The sequence below is a fragment of the Globicephala melas genome, chromosome 2, assembly GCF_963455315.2.
Source record: "Globicephala melas chromosome 2, mGloMel1.2, whole genome shotgun sequence".
Lineage (NCBI taxonomy): Eukaryota > Metazoa > Chordata > Mammalia > Artiodactyla > Delphinidae > Globicephala > Globicephala melas.
Window position 1 is genome coordinate 108365 of NC_083315.2, and position 20736 is coordinate 129100.

At 38.2% G+C, this 20736-nt stretch overlaps 1 protein-coding gene across 1 annotated transcript in view; it reads left to right on the forward strand.

Moving 5' to 3' along the window:
* The first annotated feature begins 732 nt into the window (after positions 1-732).
* Positions 733-20736, forward strand: part of RAB18 (RAB18, member RAS oncogene family) — a 35380-nt gene continuing 15376 nt past the window's right edge. The window contains exons 1-2 of the mRNA XM_030832303.3: positions 733-1002; positions 5522-5577. Of these exons, the coding sequence (XP_030688163.1) occupies positions 935-1002; positions 5522-5577 (124 nt within the window). The 5' untranslated portion in view covers positions 733-934. The remainder of the gene's footprint in view (positions 1003-5521; positions 5578-20736) is intronic.

Here is a 20736-nt window from a genome sequence, read left to right on the forward strand (position 1 = left end):
TGGCATTAGCTGCAGGTAAAAGAAGATAAGATGGGAGGCTAATGTTTATTTAGTGTCTGCCACGTACCAGGCACTTTGTTAGTTACTATACATGAGGTTTGGCGCCCTCACTAAGATTTATAGCTTGCCAAGAAGACAAAGCATGTACATACATTCCTGCAGTTGTGGTGTAGCAGCTCTTATGAGTAACAGTTGGCTTGAGTTGCACCACCAGAGATCTGTATGCACCTGATCTATGTGAGGTTTACATCTCTCTGAATATGAAGTGAGGTGTGAAGGGTATTTGTCAAACAGCCAGGAAGTTAATAATACCAGATCACACCTTTTATAGAGCACTTGAGTTTACAAAGTGCCATCAGAAATTAACTCATTTAATCTTCATAATAATTCTAAGACGCCGGTCTTGTTCTTAGAAGTATAATTGTGCCGACTGAGGGGAACAGGCTCAGAAGTCTAGGTAACGCAAAGCGGTTATACGGTGGCTGGGACCTAAAACTAAGATAATCTGCCTTCGCGCACAAGACTCTTGCCACTGCAATGCAGCTGTTTCGAGCAGCTATTGAAATCAAAGAGAACCATACTCCCCTGACTCAGTCCTCTTCCGAGTACGTGCAGCAAGGAAGGACGGTTAAATGAGGGCTGGAGAAAGGGAAGAGCCTGCGAACCGGGTGAAATCACACCCGGCGCTCTCCCTCTGCGCTTGCGCAAGGGAGGAGTTGCCCTCCCCGGAAGGACACCTGGGACTTGGGTTTGCGCCGACGCAGAGCTACCTCCAGGCGGAACCCGGGCGTGCGGGGCTCCTGCAACCTAAACACCCGGTGTGAAAGGAAGGTGGCCCCGGCGGGGCGGGGCGCATGCGCGGCAGCTCCCCCTGGGGAAGGGCTGAGAGGCGGAGCGGGGCGGCCAGCTGTGAGCCGAGCGGAGCAGGGTCAGGATGGACGAAGACGTGCTGACCACCCTGAAGATCCTCATCATCGGCGAGAGTGGCGTGGGCAAGTCCAGGTGAGGCGGCTCTGCGAGCCGTGACGAGGGTGACAGGGCCCTTTCCGTCTCGGTGGCCGCTGTCCCCTGGGCCGCGGCGGGAACGGTAAACGGCGACGGCCGGGCGCGGCCCGAGCTGGGGCGGCCTCCGCCCGCGGCCTCCGGGCCTTCTCGCTGCGCGGCCCCGCGGCCCCGCCACCCCGCCGCCCGGTCCACGGCCTCTGCCAGGCCCGGCTCCCTGGATCGCTTCGCCTCCTGTCGCACCCAGAGGAAAACAGTTCCGGGGCCGCCGCCCGGCCGGCGGTTTGCTGTAGAGGAGCCTAGGGCGCGGCGGGCGGGCTTGGGCCCGAGTTCGGCCGAGGGCGAGGCCTCTGGGCCCCCGGGCCAGGCTCCCTGCACCCCGCGAGTTGAGAGGTGTAGCTCTACCGCTGGAGTTTCGGCCGGCCTGCCTCGTAATACGTCAAGTTCTGCACGGGAAGTTTCGCGACGCCGTAGGTCGCATTCCTGGCCTATTACGGTGCACCCATCAACCGCTTTTTTTTTTCTTTTTTCTTAAATGAGTCAGCTGTGAAAGAACTCTTCAGTTTTCTGATTGCTTAAATAATTCACTTTAGCCTGAGAAGGTAGAGCTTAAGCTGTGGGCCGCTTTGGAAAATCAAGTGTGATTGTTACTTGTCATTGTGCCGCATCATATAGAGGTAAAAGAACACATTAGCATGTGTCTCTTCTTTCTTGGGGGAAAGTAACGTTGACAGTAGTTAGAGTTGAGTACAAGGGAAGACGTGGAGCCTGGGGCGTATCGCAAGAGGGCTGTGATTTCATCCACATCCTGGAACAAAGTTCTCCAGGTGAAGGTATCCTCGCCGTATGATTACGAGCTCCTTGTATTCTACGCTGCTTTGATCTTCAAATAATATACAAATTCCAGGAGCTGCAAGCAATTTCATATTTTAGCTATACCTCCTGATAAACTTATCTTTCACATTACTTCGTGAAGTCTTACTTTTTTTTTTAAATACTTGAGGGCTTCCCTGGTGGCGCAGTGGTTGAGAGTCCGCCTGTCAATGCAGGGGACACGGGTTCGTGCCCCGGTCCGGGAAGATCCCACATGCCGCGGAGTGGCTGGGCCCGTGAGCCATGGCCGCTGAGCCTGCGCGTCCGGAGCCTGTGCTCCGCAACGGGAGAGGCCACAACAGTGAGAGGCCCGCGTACCGCAAAAAAAAAAAAAAAAAAAAGAAAAATAAATAAAATACTTGAGTATTTGAAACCTTACTCTGTAAATATATTCTGAAACTTTATGTGTTTTTAAAGCATGACAGTACATTTTCATAGTTTCTCTCATTTAATGTACTCTGTTAGAGTGAGGGATTTGTACCTAAGAAGGAATAACTTAATGAAACACTATGGGCTAAAAAGATAAGTATGATTTGTGTGTGTGTGTGTGTGTTACTTAAAGGGCTGAATAAAATCATTTTCATGATCACCATCTATTGTATTTGAGGGTTAAAAAGCTAGGTAATATATAAACATTGTCTTAATAGGAATTCCTTGGCCTTGTGACCGTTTTCTTTTTGAGATGTGACCCTCATTTAGGTTAAGACATATGAAATTGCTGATTTTGAAGTTAGGAATGGTTGAATGTCCTTTCATGTGGTTCAGCCCCAAACATGGTGGATTGGCACCTTTTCTAAATGTGTTAGATGGGTGATTACTTGAAAGCTAACTGCAGTGCAGTGTTCACATAACTGAAGTTCTTCCTCTAGAGTAAAATCTGTTAAGTGGATTTACTGGTTCCCTTGGTTCCCTCCCCTCAAACAAATTTATTTGGATCTAATATGCTCCAGACTTTTTCTCAATAGTTAGTGGTGAATTATCAACTACTCACTGCAAAATTTTAACACCTTTACCTCTTTCAAGAAAGGATTGCATTTAAGGAGAAAGTTGGCTTATTTTTCTGGCTAGATATACATTTTTGGTGTATGTCATATGCTATGGAAAAAACTTTGAACACTTTCTGGATAAGATGAGAATAAATGACTTTAGAAGCCTATCTTTTTAAGGTAAGTACAAAAACACTTGTCATGGATATAATCTTACAGGGTTGTTCTAACCAATGGTTTCTATTTCTTTATAAATCTAGAGTTAGTGGAAGTGATGTATCACTTGTGTTGTTGAGAAATCATTGCACAACAAAGGACATCTTAACTAATTCAAACTAGTGGGTTATTTTTCCAGTTTATTCCGTACTTGGAGTGTAATGAGCATGTGTGAGAGGAGCCAGGAGATGAGAATGATGAAACTGGTGCTGCCACTTGTGTGACCTTTGTCACTCAGACACTCCAGGCCTTCATTTCTTTGTTCAAAAAGTGAGGTTGGGTAGAAATCTCTCAGACCCTCTCAAGTGTTAAGTGTGTAATGGTCTTTGATTCCGTGGCTAGCCACAGGGGAGTGAAGAAGTAGCCAGGTGTTTCAGAAACTGGGCGGGATTATAGAGACCTTCTGTTATTTAAGTTGCTGTCCCTCCTGTGCCCCTTCTATCCCATCCTTTTTGACCAATTTCATTTGTAAATTGAGAAATGCGTGTTAGTTATAATCGCACTGATGAATGACAGATTTGGTCTCCAAGTGGATTGGTGGTCTCCTTCCATCTATAGCTCTGCGTGGAGAGTATTTTGCTCCTTTAACTTTGAAAATATGAAGGCTTAAACGTACATCCTTTAGAGCAGTGGCTCTTAATCATTTTCGGGTTGTGGGTTCCTGTCAAATGTAATAGAGAAATAGACTCCCTGCCTAGAAAAATGTACACATAGAATTTAGAATACATTTCGAGCTAATAGTTTACCCCTGGCTAAGATCTGCTGCCTTATACTCGAAGTCTGTATTAAAATTTGTTGCTTTACACCCTTGTCTTTCCTGACAAAATACCATTAATGACAAGCAAAGAAAAATGGCTGGCTCAGTGTCCGCCACATTGTCGATGTTTAATAAATAATAGCCAATACCATTGTTATTATTTATGTTATTATGGTGTTATTATTACCTCTCAACAAGGTTCTACGTTTTTGTAATAATATTTTCTTTGGTGACTGAGTATAGATGCACAACCTTTCTATTCTTAAATTGTGAGTAACTGAAATTTTCAGCGAAATCTTCACTTTTATTGATTTGAAGTTTAATGCTGGGCAGAGAAGAAAATTCTTATGAGTAGTGTTTTAAGATTCTTATTAGTGCTGTCACCTAATTCATGTTGGAGGTAAGTAAAATGAGTTATAGTCAAGAGTGTTCAATGTTAAGTAGAAAAATCTACAATATGATTCTTTTTACTTTGCTTTTGTGGTGCTGGTTTTATGATCAACAAAAAGCAAAACCAGGAAACGGAGAGTTAATCCTTCAAATAGAATTAATGACACTGGGTTCGCTACCAAGAGGCCATTACGTTTTGCAACCCTGTGGGCAAAAAAAAATCTTAAGCAGCAATAATTATAATCTATAGAAATATTCATACATTTTTTTGCTGCAATTCAGACATGAGATAGGGCTTGTCTTGATTTTATTAATGCAAATAGGTCAATAGAATGGTCTCGTCCTACTTAGGAGATAACGTGAGGGGCAGTTGATTAATTTTATATATCTAGGGCTTTAACAAAAGCTTAGATTTTATTTTGAAGAGCTAATAACTGACACTTCTGCCTTATGTTAAACAAAATAATTCTGGGAGACAAAATCTTGGAGTACTCTTACGGTATCTTTTCATTTCATGCCTTCCTTTCTAGTTTCTTTACCATTTCCTAGGTTTAGTCCTTCATGATCTCTTACTATAATCATGGCAGTTGTCTTCTGTTGTTTTTCTTGCATTTTATTGCTGGCATTAAGTTTTCAAGATAAAGAGAAGTTCCTGCCATTCCTTTCGGTGAAAGCTTTTGGTAGCTCCATGTTGCCTCCTTGATTTCATACACCCCACCCAGCATTTGCCAGAGGCTACCTGCTCTGGCCATCATGTGACCTTTCTGCCTTCACTTTTTATTATATCTCTTTCCACTTGGGTAATAGTCTTAACTACTTGTTTCAAAATGCTAGACTTCACACCTTTCTGTTTTTACCTGAATTCAGAGTGAATTATGCATTAGATTTTTTAAAAAATTAATTTGTTGCATTCCAAAAGACTTACTTTTTCCCTTTTTGTCTATGTCAGTTAAAGTGTCACATGTTTGCTAATATCATTTTCTCAGAAGGACATACCAATACAGTTATAAAAAAGCAAAAAACACAGTCGTTTTCACACGTGGGGAATTGAGCAGGGGAGCATAGGGAACATATTTTCTAGTAAAAACTACTTTGCTTTTGGGACTCTTTAATTGCCGTTCCAATAATTTAATTCCTCTGTGTATACCTGCCCTGAGGCTGTATTTCTGGGAGCAGACTACATCAGCTATTCTTATCTGCATCTAACTAGTGACGAAATAAAACAATCAGGAAGACTTATCAAGTGATTAGAAAGAAAAGACAAATTACTAATCTGTCTTTTTAACATCTCTTTTAGCCTGCTCTTGAGGTTCACAGATGATACTTTTGATCCAGAGCTTGCAGCAACAATAGGTAAGCCTATGTTTAAAAATTCAGTAGAAATGCCAAATATTTTCTTGCTTCAGGCTGTTTCATCTAACTCCCCCTACCCATCCTCTCACCACCCCATTGCTTCCATGTCTGTCAAAATCTTATTTGTCTTTCAAGTCTTAACTTTGGTAGTCATTAAATTTCTGAAGCCTTTGTAGATCTCACCAAGCAAAAAAACGTCCATTTCTGTTGTCTCATGGTACTTTTTTAACACTGTGGATATTACGATTATCTGTATACACATTCCTGTGCTATGGGTTGTCTGTTATTTAGCAGCATACAGTCATTTGAATGTTTATTGCATGCCAGGCACTGTCCTGAGAGGTGGGTTATAATGTTCAATAATGCAGACTTGGTCTCTGTCATAATGGACCTAGCAGTATCACCCAGCAGTAGAGCGTGTTAATTTTGTATTTTTAGCACTCAGTACAGTATCTGGCATGTATTCTGGCAGCATATTTATTGATATTAGTTATTTAAGACTGTTAGAAGCAGTAATACATAACTGCCTTTTAAAAATGAAATTTAGATTGCCTGAAAGTGGTTTGTCACACCAGCTTATTAGGATATATGAGAAGATAGAGCTAAATATTCTGGTGTCACATGTTTAGGGAGTAGGTGACAATGTAAAGGAACAAGAGACAGCTTGCAGCACTAGGAAGAGCTGAGTCAGAGCAGGATAATAGTCTTGGCTCTGCCTTGAACGTTGTCATCTTGAGCAAGTCATTCACTTCCTTGTCTTCTGTAAGTTGAGGACTTTTGGTGAGAGAATACATTTTTCTTCCAGCTCTAAAATTTCATGATCTGATGAGTAGAATGTAGTAAAGATGATCCTTGTGTTTCTATTAACTGGGTTGATTTTTTTTCCTTTTTATTGTTAAATAATTTCATACTTAGAGAAAAGTTGTAAAAATAGTTCAAAGAATTCCTGTATATCTTAATCAAATTCCCCAAATGTTAACATTTATCACATATGCCTTATCATTCACTGTCTACATACACATACACAGTATTCTTGCTTTTTTCAAATTGTTTGAGAGAAAATTGCAGAGTGTCTTCAATGTCTTTAACCTCTGAGTACTTTAATGTGTATTTTCTAGATGAACATGGATAGTGTCCTCCTGTATACAGACAGATTTCATCAGTTGTCCCACTAATGTCTTATATACCAAAGAAAAAGAATTGTTTCTGGTCCAGAATCCAGTCCAGCATCACATATTGAATTTTTTTTTTTTTTGCAGTACGCGGGCCTCTCACCGTTGTGGCCTCTCCCGTTGCGGAGCACAGGCTCCGGACGCGCAGGCCCAGTGGCCATGGCTCATGGGCCCAGCCGCTCCGCGGCATGTGGGATCTTCCCGGACCAGGGCACGAACCCGTGTCCCTGCACCGGCAGGCGGACTCTCAACCGCTGTGCCACCAGGGAAGCCCACATATTGAATTTTGTTGTCATTTTTCCTTAGTCTCTTTTAATCTGAACAGTTCTTCACTCTTTCTATGTCTTTCATGGCCTTGACATTTTTGAAGAGCACATGCAGGCCAGTTATTGTAGAATATCCTTCAACTGCATTTGTCCGTGTGTCCTCCTGGTTAGATTCAGGTTATGCATTTTGGTCAGGAATTCCTCAGAAGTGCTTGTCAGAGCATGATGTATATTTGTGCCATTACTGGTGATGGGACTTGCTTCCTTAAGATGATGTACACCAAGTCTCTCCACTGTAAACTGTCATCCTGTCATTCCAACTATGGTGGTTTTTCAAATTCCATCCTTCCGTTTCCATTTCTTATTTAGAATTCTGTAAAGGAGAATTCTTTGTTTCTTTCTATCAGTATGAGCTCACAGTGCCTCTAAATGTTTAATAAATTATATCAGGCATTACTTAGCTTTTGGATGACATGTTAACATTGACAGATTTACTGTTATGTGTGTAAAAGGGAATCATTTAAAACACTAGTAATTCAAAATCTATTTAATTTGGTTTTGGTATATCATTTGCTCCTTTAAAAAATCAGTTATTAATAAAACTTGATTTTGTTCAGAACATACCTGTTATTGGATAAGCGAGGAGTAGAAGAATAATAACTGGCAGTAAAATAAACTTGCCTAGAGTTAAAATTTTCCTAAGGGAGTGATCTTATATAAACTATAAATTATCTGTCTTCATTTCAAACCCAAATGTAACTGGGGACTTGCAGATTGACAGATCGTTCGTTGTCTTTATTACTAAAAAGGCTTTGCTTTAAAAGCAAATACCAAGATTGTAGCATACTGATGAGAATATACATAATTTGTTCCCCTTATGGGCCTTGGGTCTTGAAAAGTATCTTTTACATTTTGGCATCAGATAATTTTCTGCCTTAGGTTATAACCAATATACATGAGTTTTTGAAATAAAAATAATTAGCCCAGTTGTTACTGGCCATATGAAAATTAGTATTTACCTCACAGTATAATAGTAAGGAAAGCACACCTTTATCTTTCAGTAATACAGTGAGACACTCAAGTTTCTGTCTTGTATAACATACTCTATTAAGGTAATTATTGGATTTGGGGCTTGAAGATGGTACTATAGAGTTGGCATTTTCATCTTTTGCTTTCTGGCAATTGACTAATAACAAAGAGAGGAAGAAACTAAAACCCCAGCCCCGTAGACCACTATACTAGAAGGCAGCTAAAACACCAAGCCACAAAACAGGTGGAATGGCTGCCAAGAGCAGTGGGGACAGACAGGCCGCCTGCAGGAGAAAGTAGGCGATGCCAGGGCTGCAGAGCTCGGAGCCAGCAAGAGGTGCTTCGTGAGGTTGAGAGGCCCACTGTGAGGTGCAAAACCTGTATCCCTTGTTTGTGAAAGCGAAATGGCTTCTTAAGCTAATGGCAGGAGTTGCCCTGCATCTGGTTTGGTTTTAAGAAGTTGGGAAGGTGAAGCCAAACAAGGAGTCATACAAACCAGCCATTTTTGCATTTTGTCTGTCTCTGTAGCAGTCGGGGAGGAGATAGATGCCTTTGAAAAACCTCAAGGTTGCCTATCTCCTCTGAATGTTGAGAAATAAAAAACTAACTGATTCTCATGTAAAACCCTGAATCAAGACAAAATTTTTCTAGTGCAGAACTGATCCACTATGGCTTTCTGCATGAACCTCCTGCAAATAGCTTGTCCAGGAAAACCTCACCACTTTCAACTATGACTTAGTAAAAAAGAATCCAGCTCAAGGCCACTACCACCATTCAAGAATCGAAAAGGAAGAAAGGAATGGAAAAACAAAGGACAGTTGAAGAATCCTCACCAGAAAAAAATATCGCTGTAAAGAAGATGAAAATAATGACCAAACATTTTGCCATGAATTTAAAAGGCTTAATGGAAATATTTATCAGTGAGAGCACAAAACAGTGATATAAGAGGTCGGGGAAGAGATAGTGCGACTACATGAGAAAATGCAGTGTGAGCTGATTGAGTGGAAGGAAAGAAAAGATAAGAAAATAAAACCATCACTGAAATGAAGGTGAGATTGGAAGGATCACAAGGGACAGTAGAAACTGGGAAACACAATAAAGAACATAGAAGCTAGGAATGGAAAAGTGGGTAGAATTTACCAAAATGAATAAGAATATTAAATTAGAGTGAGAAAATGATAGATATGGAAATCAGAAAAGGAGATTTTACATAGTATGTTTGAGTCTTAAAAGAAGAAACATAATGAAACACAACCAATATTTAATGATATATAATCCAAGGTAACGTATCTGACATAAAAATAAACACACAGACAAAATTGTAAGAATATTTTGACCAGGTTTTTGTTTGTTACATGGGAATATTTGGGGGGGAAATAATAAGCATTAGATTTCTCTTTTTGCTATGGTCAGGCCATAAGATGGTGCTTAATCAGGTCTTTACCTGAGGTATTTAATCAACTGCATAGATACAATTGGTTGAAATTTAAGCATGGATATAGAAAGTAGTTACATTAACTTTATATAGTATGATCAAATAGGCAAAATTTGCTTTTTGTTTTTGTTTTTTTAATTTACCCTATTTTAGGTAACCCTTGAATACAAAAAGAGCACTTTAAGTAAAAATTTTCAAGTAAAAAAATTAGAAAATTTAAAACTGGCTCTCTCCTTAAGACAGGCTCACAAACTATTTCTTAATCTTTAAGACTTATAATTGTTACAATATGTGAAAGTGTTTTTTGAGGGTTGATACATTTCAACTAAAGTTAGACAAATTTTGCTTGTTGTTGGTTGACTTTAGATCAGTGATTCTTATCACTCCCTTGGTAAGTTTTTAGAAATACCCATGACTCGTTTGGCTTCTAAGGGCAGGTGTCAGATAGATTTCATACACAAGTTACCTTATAGTTTGGGCTTACTTAACAGAAAGATAATTTAATTAAAATGCAAAGTAGTTTATACATCTTGTTTAATGCCACAACATAAACTTGTTAAAATACTTGGGAATATGAGATAATTCAGAAAGTAAAGTAGAACTATTCTATTTCATAATATTTCATTCAATTAAACATGTTAAAGTAATAAAAATGGCTCTGACATTTCTTTCTTTAGAATAATGACAAATGGTCTTGATCATATATAGATTGTTTCTTTCTTCCATTCTACTTACAGGCTTTATTAGGAAAGGTTGTGATGTTCTTTGTATGCCTTTTCAGCACTGACTAATGGTTGATAGACCTTTTTATACTGAAATGTCCTTGCTTTCCTAGATAAGCCTTCACTCATTTTGTTTGATGTATTTCTGGATTCTGTTGACTAATTTAGAATTTTTACATCTATTTTTATATGTAAGATGGACTCTCCTTTTTTGTATTTTTAAAAAATCAGAATTTGGTATTAAAGTTGTATTAGTTTATACAATGAAGGAGCTTTCCGTCTTTTTAAATTGTCCTTACTTGCTTAAATACTACTGGAATTATCTGTTCTATGAAGGTTATATTTCATCTGAGTCAGTCTGATCCAGCTTCTTCCTCACTGTTACAACCTCTTCATGTTCTCTGTTTCTTAGGACAGTCTTAGGAGTGCAGCTAGGAAGGAAAATCCCAACTCACTTGTTAAGTTAGTTGCATGTAGTATCTTTTTTTTTTTGGCCAGTACACAGGATCTTAGTTCTTGGTTCCCGAGCAGGGGTGGAGCCCGTTCCCCCTGCAGTGGGAGCACCAGGCCACCAGGGAAGTCCCTGTCGTATTCGTTTAAACTCTTCATTATCTGTGTTCACGTTCCCTCATTTCTAAACTTGTACATTTTTTTGGTCTGTCTTTTCCTTAAGGAATGTATCTATTTTATTGTTTGAGGAATTGCTTTATTTTTCCCCTCTTTCTCCTTCCTACTTTTATTTTGGTTTATTTTGTTAGTTTCTTAAGATGAGTATTAAGTTCCCTTCTTTTTAGTCTTTATTCTTTAATAAAGATGTCCTCTAAGAACAAGTTTTACTGTGTCCCATAGGTTGTGATAGGCTGTTTGTTTTTCATTGCTCTCTGCATAGTTTAAATTTTCAGTTTTGCTTTCCTCTTTGAATATTTGAAATCTTTGATTTAGGAATGTGTTTCCTAATTTCCAGGCTTTTTTTGGTCATTTTATTTCTTATTTATTGGATAATGACTTCCATTTGGAGTAAAGCCACCCACCCCTCTGCCAGCCTCATGTCCATCAGCAAGAGTCAGGTTAGCCTCAGAATTTAGCCTACTTCTGACAAGACCTTCCTCCACAATCCTCTTTCCCCTCCAGATGTTCTTATCTTGCTACTGCTAGCCGCCATAAGACCATCAGGCACCATAACCATTTTTCCCTCTAAGTAGTCTCCACGGAAAGCCCTGGTGTCTCTTCATTTCCCAGACTTGGATCTTTGTAACCTTGTTCACCGTCTTTCCTCGCCTCCAGTGCTCACTCCTTCTCAGCTCTGTCTTCTGGGGGAGCAGAGCACTTAGCACATTTCATTGTTAATACTTTTTAGGTTGTTTGTAAACTGAGACTTGGGGATCTAGGTCCTCCTAATCTTGTTCTCCTTGGATCCTTAAAGGTTTTATCGTATCTGTCTTGATGCCCCCTCTCCTGTTATCCTCTACCCCCTCCCCCAAAATAACTAAATAGCAGATAAACCAGGAATTTTTATATTCTTTCACGAGAAGGGGGAAATTGACTTAAAGAGATTAATTAATAAGCTGTTGGCTATCGAGACCTTAGTAAGAGGGCTGAGACTAAATCCAGCCTCCTGACTTGGTATTCTTTTAATTACAGCACAGAATTACAACTCAGCAATGAAAAAGATCAAACACAGATTTGAACAGAATGTCAGAAATGCTAAACATAAGAGGGAAGCAGCAAAATTAGATTTATCAGTTAATTAAATGTAAATGGGTCCAATTCTCCTAATAATTCACATTGCCAGATTGGAGCTGAAAAGTACTTAAAAGAAATATGGAAAGGTTGAAATAAAGGGATGCACCAGTATAGAAGCAGAGGTGGTAATATAACATGATTTAAGGTAGAATTCAGGGTTAATGCACTGGACAAAATCAAATAGGATATTATGTAATGATGAAAAGCCAAATTAATTAACAAAACAGCTATAATAGTCATAAACAAGTAGGCACCAAACACAGAAATGATATATAAAAGCAAATCTGTTTAAAACACAAGAGAAGAATTTGATGAAAATACATTTATATTAGGAAATTTGTTATGTCTCTTTCATAATTAGATAGATCCAAAAGATACAGATAAGGTCATGGGAAATAGAATAACACAGTCAAGAAATATTTTGAATGAAGAACTAATTATTTTAAAAGCCCATGGAACAGTTTTACAAAATCCATCTTTACTTCGGCAGCAAAATAAATTGGAAAGAAGCAGAAATTTTACATGTTCTCTGATAATTTATTCTTTCAGAAAGTATTTTTGATCTATTATGTTCCAAGTAGATAGCAATATTTTTTTAATTATGATATAGTAAAATTGACTTCTTTGGGGGTATAGAGTTCTTTGAATTTAATATGTGTTATAACAAATGTATATGGTTATGTAATCGCTACCACAATCAGGATACCAAACAGTTCCAACATCCAAAAGAGTTCCCCTAGTGCCATCTTTTTTCAGGCACACTTTTTCCCCGTCTCTATTCCCTGGCAGCCACTGCTAGGTCTTTATCACTATAGTTTTGTGTTTTTGAGAATGTCATATAGATGGAATAGCGTGTGTAACCTCCAACCTGAGTTTTTTCACTTAGCATGATGCCTTTGAACTGCCTCTGAGTTTTTGCGTGTCAATAGTTTGTTCCTTTTTATTGGTGGGTTGTATTCCATTTCGGAGCTGGTTAAGTCATCTGCCCATTGTAGGACATTTGGGTTGTTTCCAGTTTTTGGTGATAATAAATAGACGTGTTAAAAACATTTAAGTACAGGATTTTACATGAAAATTAATTTTTATTTCTCTAGAGTAATTACCCAATAATGGAATTGCTGGATCATATGGTAAATGCATATTTAACTTTGGAAAACAGTCTGTCCATTTTTTTATAAAGTGGTTGTGTCATTTTACATTCCCACTAGCAGTATATATATATATATTTATTTATTTATTTTTTGCGATACGCAGGCCTCTCACTGTTGTGGCCTCTGCCGTCGCGGAGCACAGGCTCCAGACGTGCAGGCTCAGGGGCCATGGCTCACGGGCCCGGCCGCTCCGCGGCATGTGGGATCTTCCCAGACCGGGGCACGAACCCGTGTCCCCTGCATCGGCAGGCAGACTCAACCACTGCGCCACCAGGGAAGCCCCTTTCCTGTTCTTCTGTAGCCCCATCCATTATACTTAGTATGGTCAGACTTTTACATCGTAATCATTCTAATAGGTGTGTATTGGTAATCTCATTGTGATTTACTTTGCATTCTCTAATGACTTATGATGTTGAGCATCTTTTAAAGTTCTTATTTGCTATCCATATGTGTATATTTTGTGTGTGTGTGTGAAGTGTCCAAGTCTTGTTCAGTTTTTAATTGGTTTTTTTCTTATTGTTGAGCTTTGAGTTCTTTATATATTCTGCATATAAGTCCATTATTAGATGAAATATGCTTTGTAAATGTGTTTTTCTTAGTCTGTGGCTCCTCTTGTCATTCTCTAAACAGGTTATTTCTAAAAGCAGAAGTTGTTTATTGTGATGAAATCCAACTTACCAATTTTTTTCTTTTATGGGTGATGATTTCAGTGTTATATCTTGTGCTCAACAGATGATTGCAATGATTTTCTCCCGCATTTTCCTCTAGAAGTTTTATAGTTTTTTATTTTACACTAGGTGTATGGCTCATTTTTTTTTAAATTTTCACTTATAATGTTCTTTTTTAAAAAAAATTTTATTGGAGTATATTTGATTTACAATGTTGTGTTAGTTTCAGGTATATAGCATAATGATTCAGTTATACATATACTTACATTCATTCTTTTTCAAATTCTTTTCCCATGTAGGTTATTACAGAATATTGAGTAGAGTTCCCTGTGCTATACAGTAGGTCCTTGTTGGTTATCTATTTTATATATAGTAGTGTGTATATGTTAACTCCAAGCTCCTAATTTATCCTTCCCCACTCTATGTTTCCCCATTGGTAACCATAAGTTTGTTTTCGAAATCTGTAAGTCTGTTTATGTTTTGTAAATAAATTCATTTGTATCATTTTTTAAAAATGAGATTTCACATATGAGTGATATGATATTCGTTTTTCTCTGTCTGACTTACCTCACTCAGTATGATAATCTCTAGGTCCATCCATGTTGCTGCAGATGGCATTATTTCGTTCTTTTTTATGGCCAAGTAATATTCCATTGTATATATCTACTACATCTTCTTTATCTGTTCCGCTGTTGATGGACATTTAGGTTGCTTCCATGTCTTGGCTATTGTAAATAGTGCTGAAGTGAACCTTGGGGTGCATGTATCTTTTCAAATTATGGTTTTCTCCAGATATATGCCCAGGAGTGGGACTGCTGGATCATGTGGTAGTTCTATTTTTAGTTTTTTAAGGAACCTCCATACTGGTGAGCTTTCCCATTCATAATTTTCTTGTTTCTAGCTGTGGCCTTTTCTTTTCTGCCTAGAGAAGTTCCTTTAGAATTTTTTGTAAAGCTGGTTTTGTGGTGCTGAATTCTCTGACCCTTTGCTTGTCTGTAAAGCTTTTGATTTCTCCATCAAATCTGAACAAGAGCCTTGCTCAGTAGAGTATTCTTGGTTGTAGGTTTTTTCCCTTTCATCACTTGAAGTACATCATGCCACTCCCTTCTGGCCTACAGAGTTTCTGCTGAAAAATCAGCTGATAACCTTATGGGGATTCTTTTATATATTAATTCTTGCTTTTCCCTTGTTGCCTTTAATATTTTTTCTTTCTGTTTAATTTTTGATAGTTTGATTAATATGTGTCTCAGCAAGTTCCTCCTTGGGTTTACCTTGTATGGGACTCTCTGTGCTTCCTGGACTTGAGTGTTTCCTTTCTCATGTTAGGGAAATTTTTGGCTATAATCTCTTCAATTATTTTCTCAGGCCCTTTCTCTCTCTCTTCTCCTTCTGGCACCCCTATAATGCAAATGTTGGTGGGTTTAATGTTGTCCCAGAGGTCTCTAAGACTGTCCTCATTTCTTTTCATTCTTTTTTCTTTTTTATGTTCCACAGCAGTGATTTCCACTACTTTATCTTCCAGTTCTCTTGTTGTTCTTCTGCCTCATTTTTTCTGCTATGGATTCCTTCTAATGTATTTTTCATTTCAGTTATTGTATGGTTTATCTCTGTTTGTTCCTTAAATCTTCTAGCTCTTTGTTAAACATTCCTTATATCTTCTTGGTCTGTGCCTCCATTCTTTTTCCGTGATCTTGGATCATCTTTATTATTGTTACTCTAAATTCTTCTTCAGGTAGATTGCCTATCTCCACTTCATTTAATAGTCCTTCAGGTTTTTATATTGTTTCTTTGAAACATATTTCTCTGCCACCTCATTTTGTCTGACTTTCTGTGTTTGTGGTCTCCATTCTGCAAGCTTCAGGATCGTAGCTCTGCTTGCTTTTGGTGTCTGCCCCTGATGGGTGAGGCTGGTCATGGGGTTTGTGCAGGCTTCCTGGTGGGAGGGACTGGTGCCTGTCCACTGGTGGGTGGAGCTGGGTCTTGTCCCTCTGGTGGGCAGGGCCGTGTCAAGAGGGTGTATTTAGAGGTGGCTGTGGGCTCAGTATGACTTTAGACGCCATCTGCTGATGGGTGGGGCTGTGTTCCTGTCTTTCCAGTTGTTTGGTCTGAGGTGTTCCAGCATGGGAGCCTGTAGGCAGTTGGGCGGAGCTGGGTCTTGGGGTCGAGCTGGACATCTCCAAGAGAGAACACACCGATTAATATTCCCTGGGCACAGGAATTCTCTGGTGGTCCAGCATCCTGGACTCAGTGCTCCCACCCCAGAGGCCCAGGCCTGACCCTATTTCCTGGCTTCTGGGGTCTCCTGAGGCCACAGTGCTGTAGGTGCTGCAGCAAAAACACCTGAGACCTTTAGGTGCAGGTAAAAATGCCTCAGAGTGCCTCATACCTTTCACATCTTTTGTGAGATTTAGCCCTAAGTATTTTATAGGTTTTTATGTACAATGGTAGTAAATTTTTAAAAAATATTGTTTCTTTTCATTACTGTTATATAGAAATAATGTTGATTTTTTAAATGTTTATTTAGTGTCCTCCAACCTTGCTAAACTTGCTTATTCGTTCTAGGTGCTTTTTTAATCCCATAGATTCCACTGGGTTGCTACATTCTTCCTTTCCAATCTGGATGCCTTTTATTTCTTGTTTTATTGCCTTGGCTGAAGATCTCCAGTGCAGTGTTGTGATGAGAGCTGATATCCTTCTTCTGTTCCTGATATTAAGGGGAAAACATTCAGTCTCTACCATTGAGTGTGCTGTTAGGTGTATCTTTTCATAGATGCTGTTTATCAGGTTGAGGAAGTTTCCTTCTATTTCTGGTTTGCTGAGCGGTTTCATTAGGAATGCATGTTGGATTTTGTTAAATTCCTTTTCCACATTTGTTGAGATGTTCATATGAAGTTTCTTTTTTGGTTTAAAATAGTAAAATCCACATTGATTTTTTTTATCCCCATGTTATTATCAACCTTTCATTTCTGAAATAACGTCACTTGGTTGTGCTGTACTGTTCTTTTCACCTATTTGGATGGCTTATGGTAAAATTTTGTTTAGGATTTTCATCTATGTTCATGAGGGATAGTAATCTGGAGTTTTCTTTAATTATAGTGTCTTTGTCTGGTTTTGGTATCGTGGTACTATAGAACTCATAGACCGACTAAGGAAGTATTCATTCCTCTTCAGCTTCCTGCAAGAGTTTGTTTGTAATGGATTATTATTTAAATGTTCAGTAGAATTCATTTGGGGCCTGGAGTTTTTTCATGGAAAGGTTTTATCCACAGATTTAAATTCTTTCATAGATATAAGATTCTCCGGTTATCTATTTTTTATTGTGAAAATATATATAAGGTAAAATTTACCATTTTAACCATTTTTAAGTGTATGATTCAGTGGCACTAACTATGTTCACATTGTTTTGCAACCATCAATACTATCCATTTCCAGAACTTTTTCATAACCTCAAACAGGAACTCCACCAATTAAGCAATAACTCCCACTCCACATTTCCTCTCAGTCCCTGGTAACTTGTTCTACCTTCCGTCTCTATGAATTTGCCTGTTCTAGATACCTTGTATTAGTAGACTTATACAATATTTGTCCTTTTGTAATTTGCTTATTTCACTTAGCATAATGTGTTTAAGGTTCATCCATGTTGTAGCATATATCAGAATTTCATTCCATTTTATAGCTGTATGTATTGGAATTTCATTCTATTTTATGGCTAATAATGTTCCAATATATGTACATACCACATTTTGTTTATCCATTCATCTGTCCATGGACACTTGAGTTGCTTCCACCTTTTGCCTTTTGTGAATAATACTGCTGTGAACATTGTTGTACAATTATTTGTTTGAGTTCCTGTTGTCAGTTCTTTTGGGTATGTACCTGAGTGGAATTGCTACATTATATGGTAATTCTATTTTTAGTTTTTTGAGGAACTGCCAAACTATTTTTCACAGTGACTGTGCCATTTTACATTCCTACCAGCAATGCACAAGCATCCTAATTTCTTAATGTCCTTGTTAACACTTGTTATTTTTCACTTTTTTCTTTAATTGTAGCTGTTTTAATGGATATGAAGTAGTGTCTCATTGTGGTTTTGATTTGCATTTCCCTAATGGATAATGATGTTGAGCATCTTTTCCTGTGCTTGTTGGCCATTTGTGTATATTATTTGGAGAAGTGTCTATTCAAATCCTTTTCCCCATTTTTGAATAAGGCTTTCTGTTGTTAAGTTATAGGCATTCTTCATATATTCCAAATACTAATCCCTTATCAGATAACTGGCTTGCAAATATTTTTTTCCCATTTTGTGAGGGTTTTTTTCCCACTCCCTTGACGTTGCCCTTTGATGCATGTAAGTTTTTAATTTTGATAAAGTCCAGTTTATTTTTCTTCTGTTGCCTGTGCTCTTGGTGTTATATCCAAAAAATCTTTGCCAAATCCCATGTCATGAAAAATTTTTCCTATCCTTCTAAGAGTTTTTAAGATTTAGTTTTTACATTTACATCTTTGATCCATTTGGGGCTAACTTTTGTATATGGTGTAAGGTTAGGGTCCAACTTCATTCTTTTGCATCTGGATATCTAGTTTTCTGAGCATCATTTGTTGAAAGGACTGGCCTTTTCCTATTGAATGGTCTTGGCTTCCTTGTTGAAACTCAGTTGGCTATATATGTGAGGGTTTATTTCTGGGTTCTCTATTTATTACATTGGTTTCAATGTCTGTACTTAATGCTAGTACCATTGTTTTAATTATTGTAGTTTTGTAGTAAGTTTTGAAGTTTGAGTCCTCCAACTATTCTTTTTTTTCAATATTGTTTTGTTATTTAGTGCCTCTTGTAATTCTATACGAATTTGAGTGTCAGCTTTTCCATTCTGCAAAAAAAGCTCTTAGAATTTTTATTGGATTGTGTTGGATCTGTAGATAGCTTTGGGTAGCATTGTCATCTTCACAATATTAAGCCTTCCAACTCATGAACACAGCATGTCTTTCCACTTATTTGTGTCTTCTTTAATTTCTTTCAGCAGTGTTTTGTAGTTTTCAGTGTATAAATATTAAAGCTCCTTGGTTAAATTTATTCCTGAATACTATTATTATTATTATCATTGTCATCTATTTTAAAAGCATTTTATTCTTTTTGATGCTATTGTAAATGAAATGATATTTAAAATTTTTCTTTTTGGATTGTTCATTACTAGGGTATAGAAATGCAACTGAGTTTTGCATGTTGATTTTATATCCTGCAACTTTGCTGAATTCACTTATTAGTTCTAACAATATTTTTGTATGTGTGTGGAATATAATCATTAGGATTTTCTACATGTAAGAAATGTTGTCTGTGAACAGAGATAATTTTACTTCTTCCTTCCCAATATGGATGCCTTTTATTTCCTTTTCTTGCCTAATTGCTCTGGCTAGGACTTCCAGTACTCTGAGCATAGAAGTGGTGAGAGTATGCATCCTTATCTTGTTCTGATCTGTGGGGAAAAGCTTTCAGTTCTTCACCAATGAGTATGTGATGTTAGTTACAGGTTTTTCTTATGTATTCACTTGTGTTTTCTTCTGCATTCTCTAATCTGCTGTTAATCCCATCCTGTGTATTTTTTTTTTTAATCTCAGACATTGTCGTTTTCATCTCTAGATGTTTGGTATGGGTTTTTAAAATCTCTCTCACGTCAGCTTAACTTTCTGAACATGTGATATACAGTTATGTGTTTTTAATATCCTTTTTTGCTAGTTTTAACATCTTTGCTAGTTCTGAGTCAGTTTCTCTTGATTGCTGGTTTTTCTTTTGATAAGGCAGATGATTCCATTGATATGTTCTGGTTTCCCATTCATTGGTATTTCTTTACAGTGTAGTTGATATTACTTTTGGTAAATTTTCATGTCTCACTTATTGCTTGTTTCAAAGGCTTTATTGGTTATATTATCTAGTTTTAACTAACTTAACCTTCATAAAATAGGCGTGTGCCTATAAAAAGATTCCTGCAGAGGAACAGAATTGAATATTGTATTAAAAATGCAAGCCCAAATGAACAACTAGAGAAAAGCTGAAGTGACAGTTCTTCTATGATTTTGTTATTTAGGATAAGAAATATATGTTTGGTTCCTAGCACTGAACTCCGAAAACCCTTGGATTTTCTTAAGTGATAAGAATCATTAAAGATGTCTTTTGTTTTTCTTTTCTTTTTTTTTTTTCTTTTTTGGCTGCACCACGTGGCTTATGGGATCTTAGTTCCCCGACCAGGGACTGAATGAACCTGGCACCCAGCAGTGAAAGCACCGAGTCCTAACCACTGGACGACCAGGGAATTCCCAGGATGTCTTTTGTATTTTCATAACAAGCCTTTTTCAACCACACCTGAGTTTATGTTAATGATGTGACTTCTAGAAAGCCCCTAAGCATAGAGGCTGGTTGCCAGGAGAACCAACCATGTATTGGGTTGGCCCAAAATTTCGTTCAGGTTTTTCTGTAAGATGCTATGGAAAACCCAAACAAACTTTTTGGCCAACCCAATAATTAGAGGGTTGGAACTTTTCAGCCCTATCTTACCTCCCTCACTTCCAGGGTGCGGAGAGGGGCTGGAGGTTTTGTTTAATGACCAAAGGCAAATGATTTAATCAGTCCAGCCTCCATAAAAAAACCCCACGGGTTCAGAGAGCTCTGTGTTGGTGAACATGTGGAGGTACTGGAAGGATGGCATGCTTGGAGAGGGCATGAAAACTCTGTGTCCCTTCCCCATACCTTGCCCTGTGCCCAGATCTCTTCCCTCTGGCTGTTCCTGGGTTGTATCCTTTTATAATAAAATGATAATCTAGTAAGTAAGTAAACTGTTTTCTTGAGTTCTTTGAGCTACTATATCAAATTAATCTAATTGAGGAGGGATTATGGGAACCTCTGATTTATAGCCGGTTGGTCAGAAGCACAGGTAACAACGTGGACTTGAGATTGGACTCTGAAATGGGGGTGTGGCAGTCT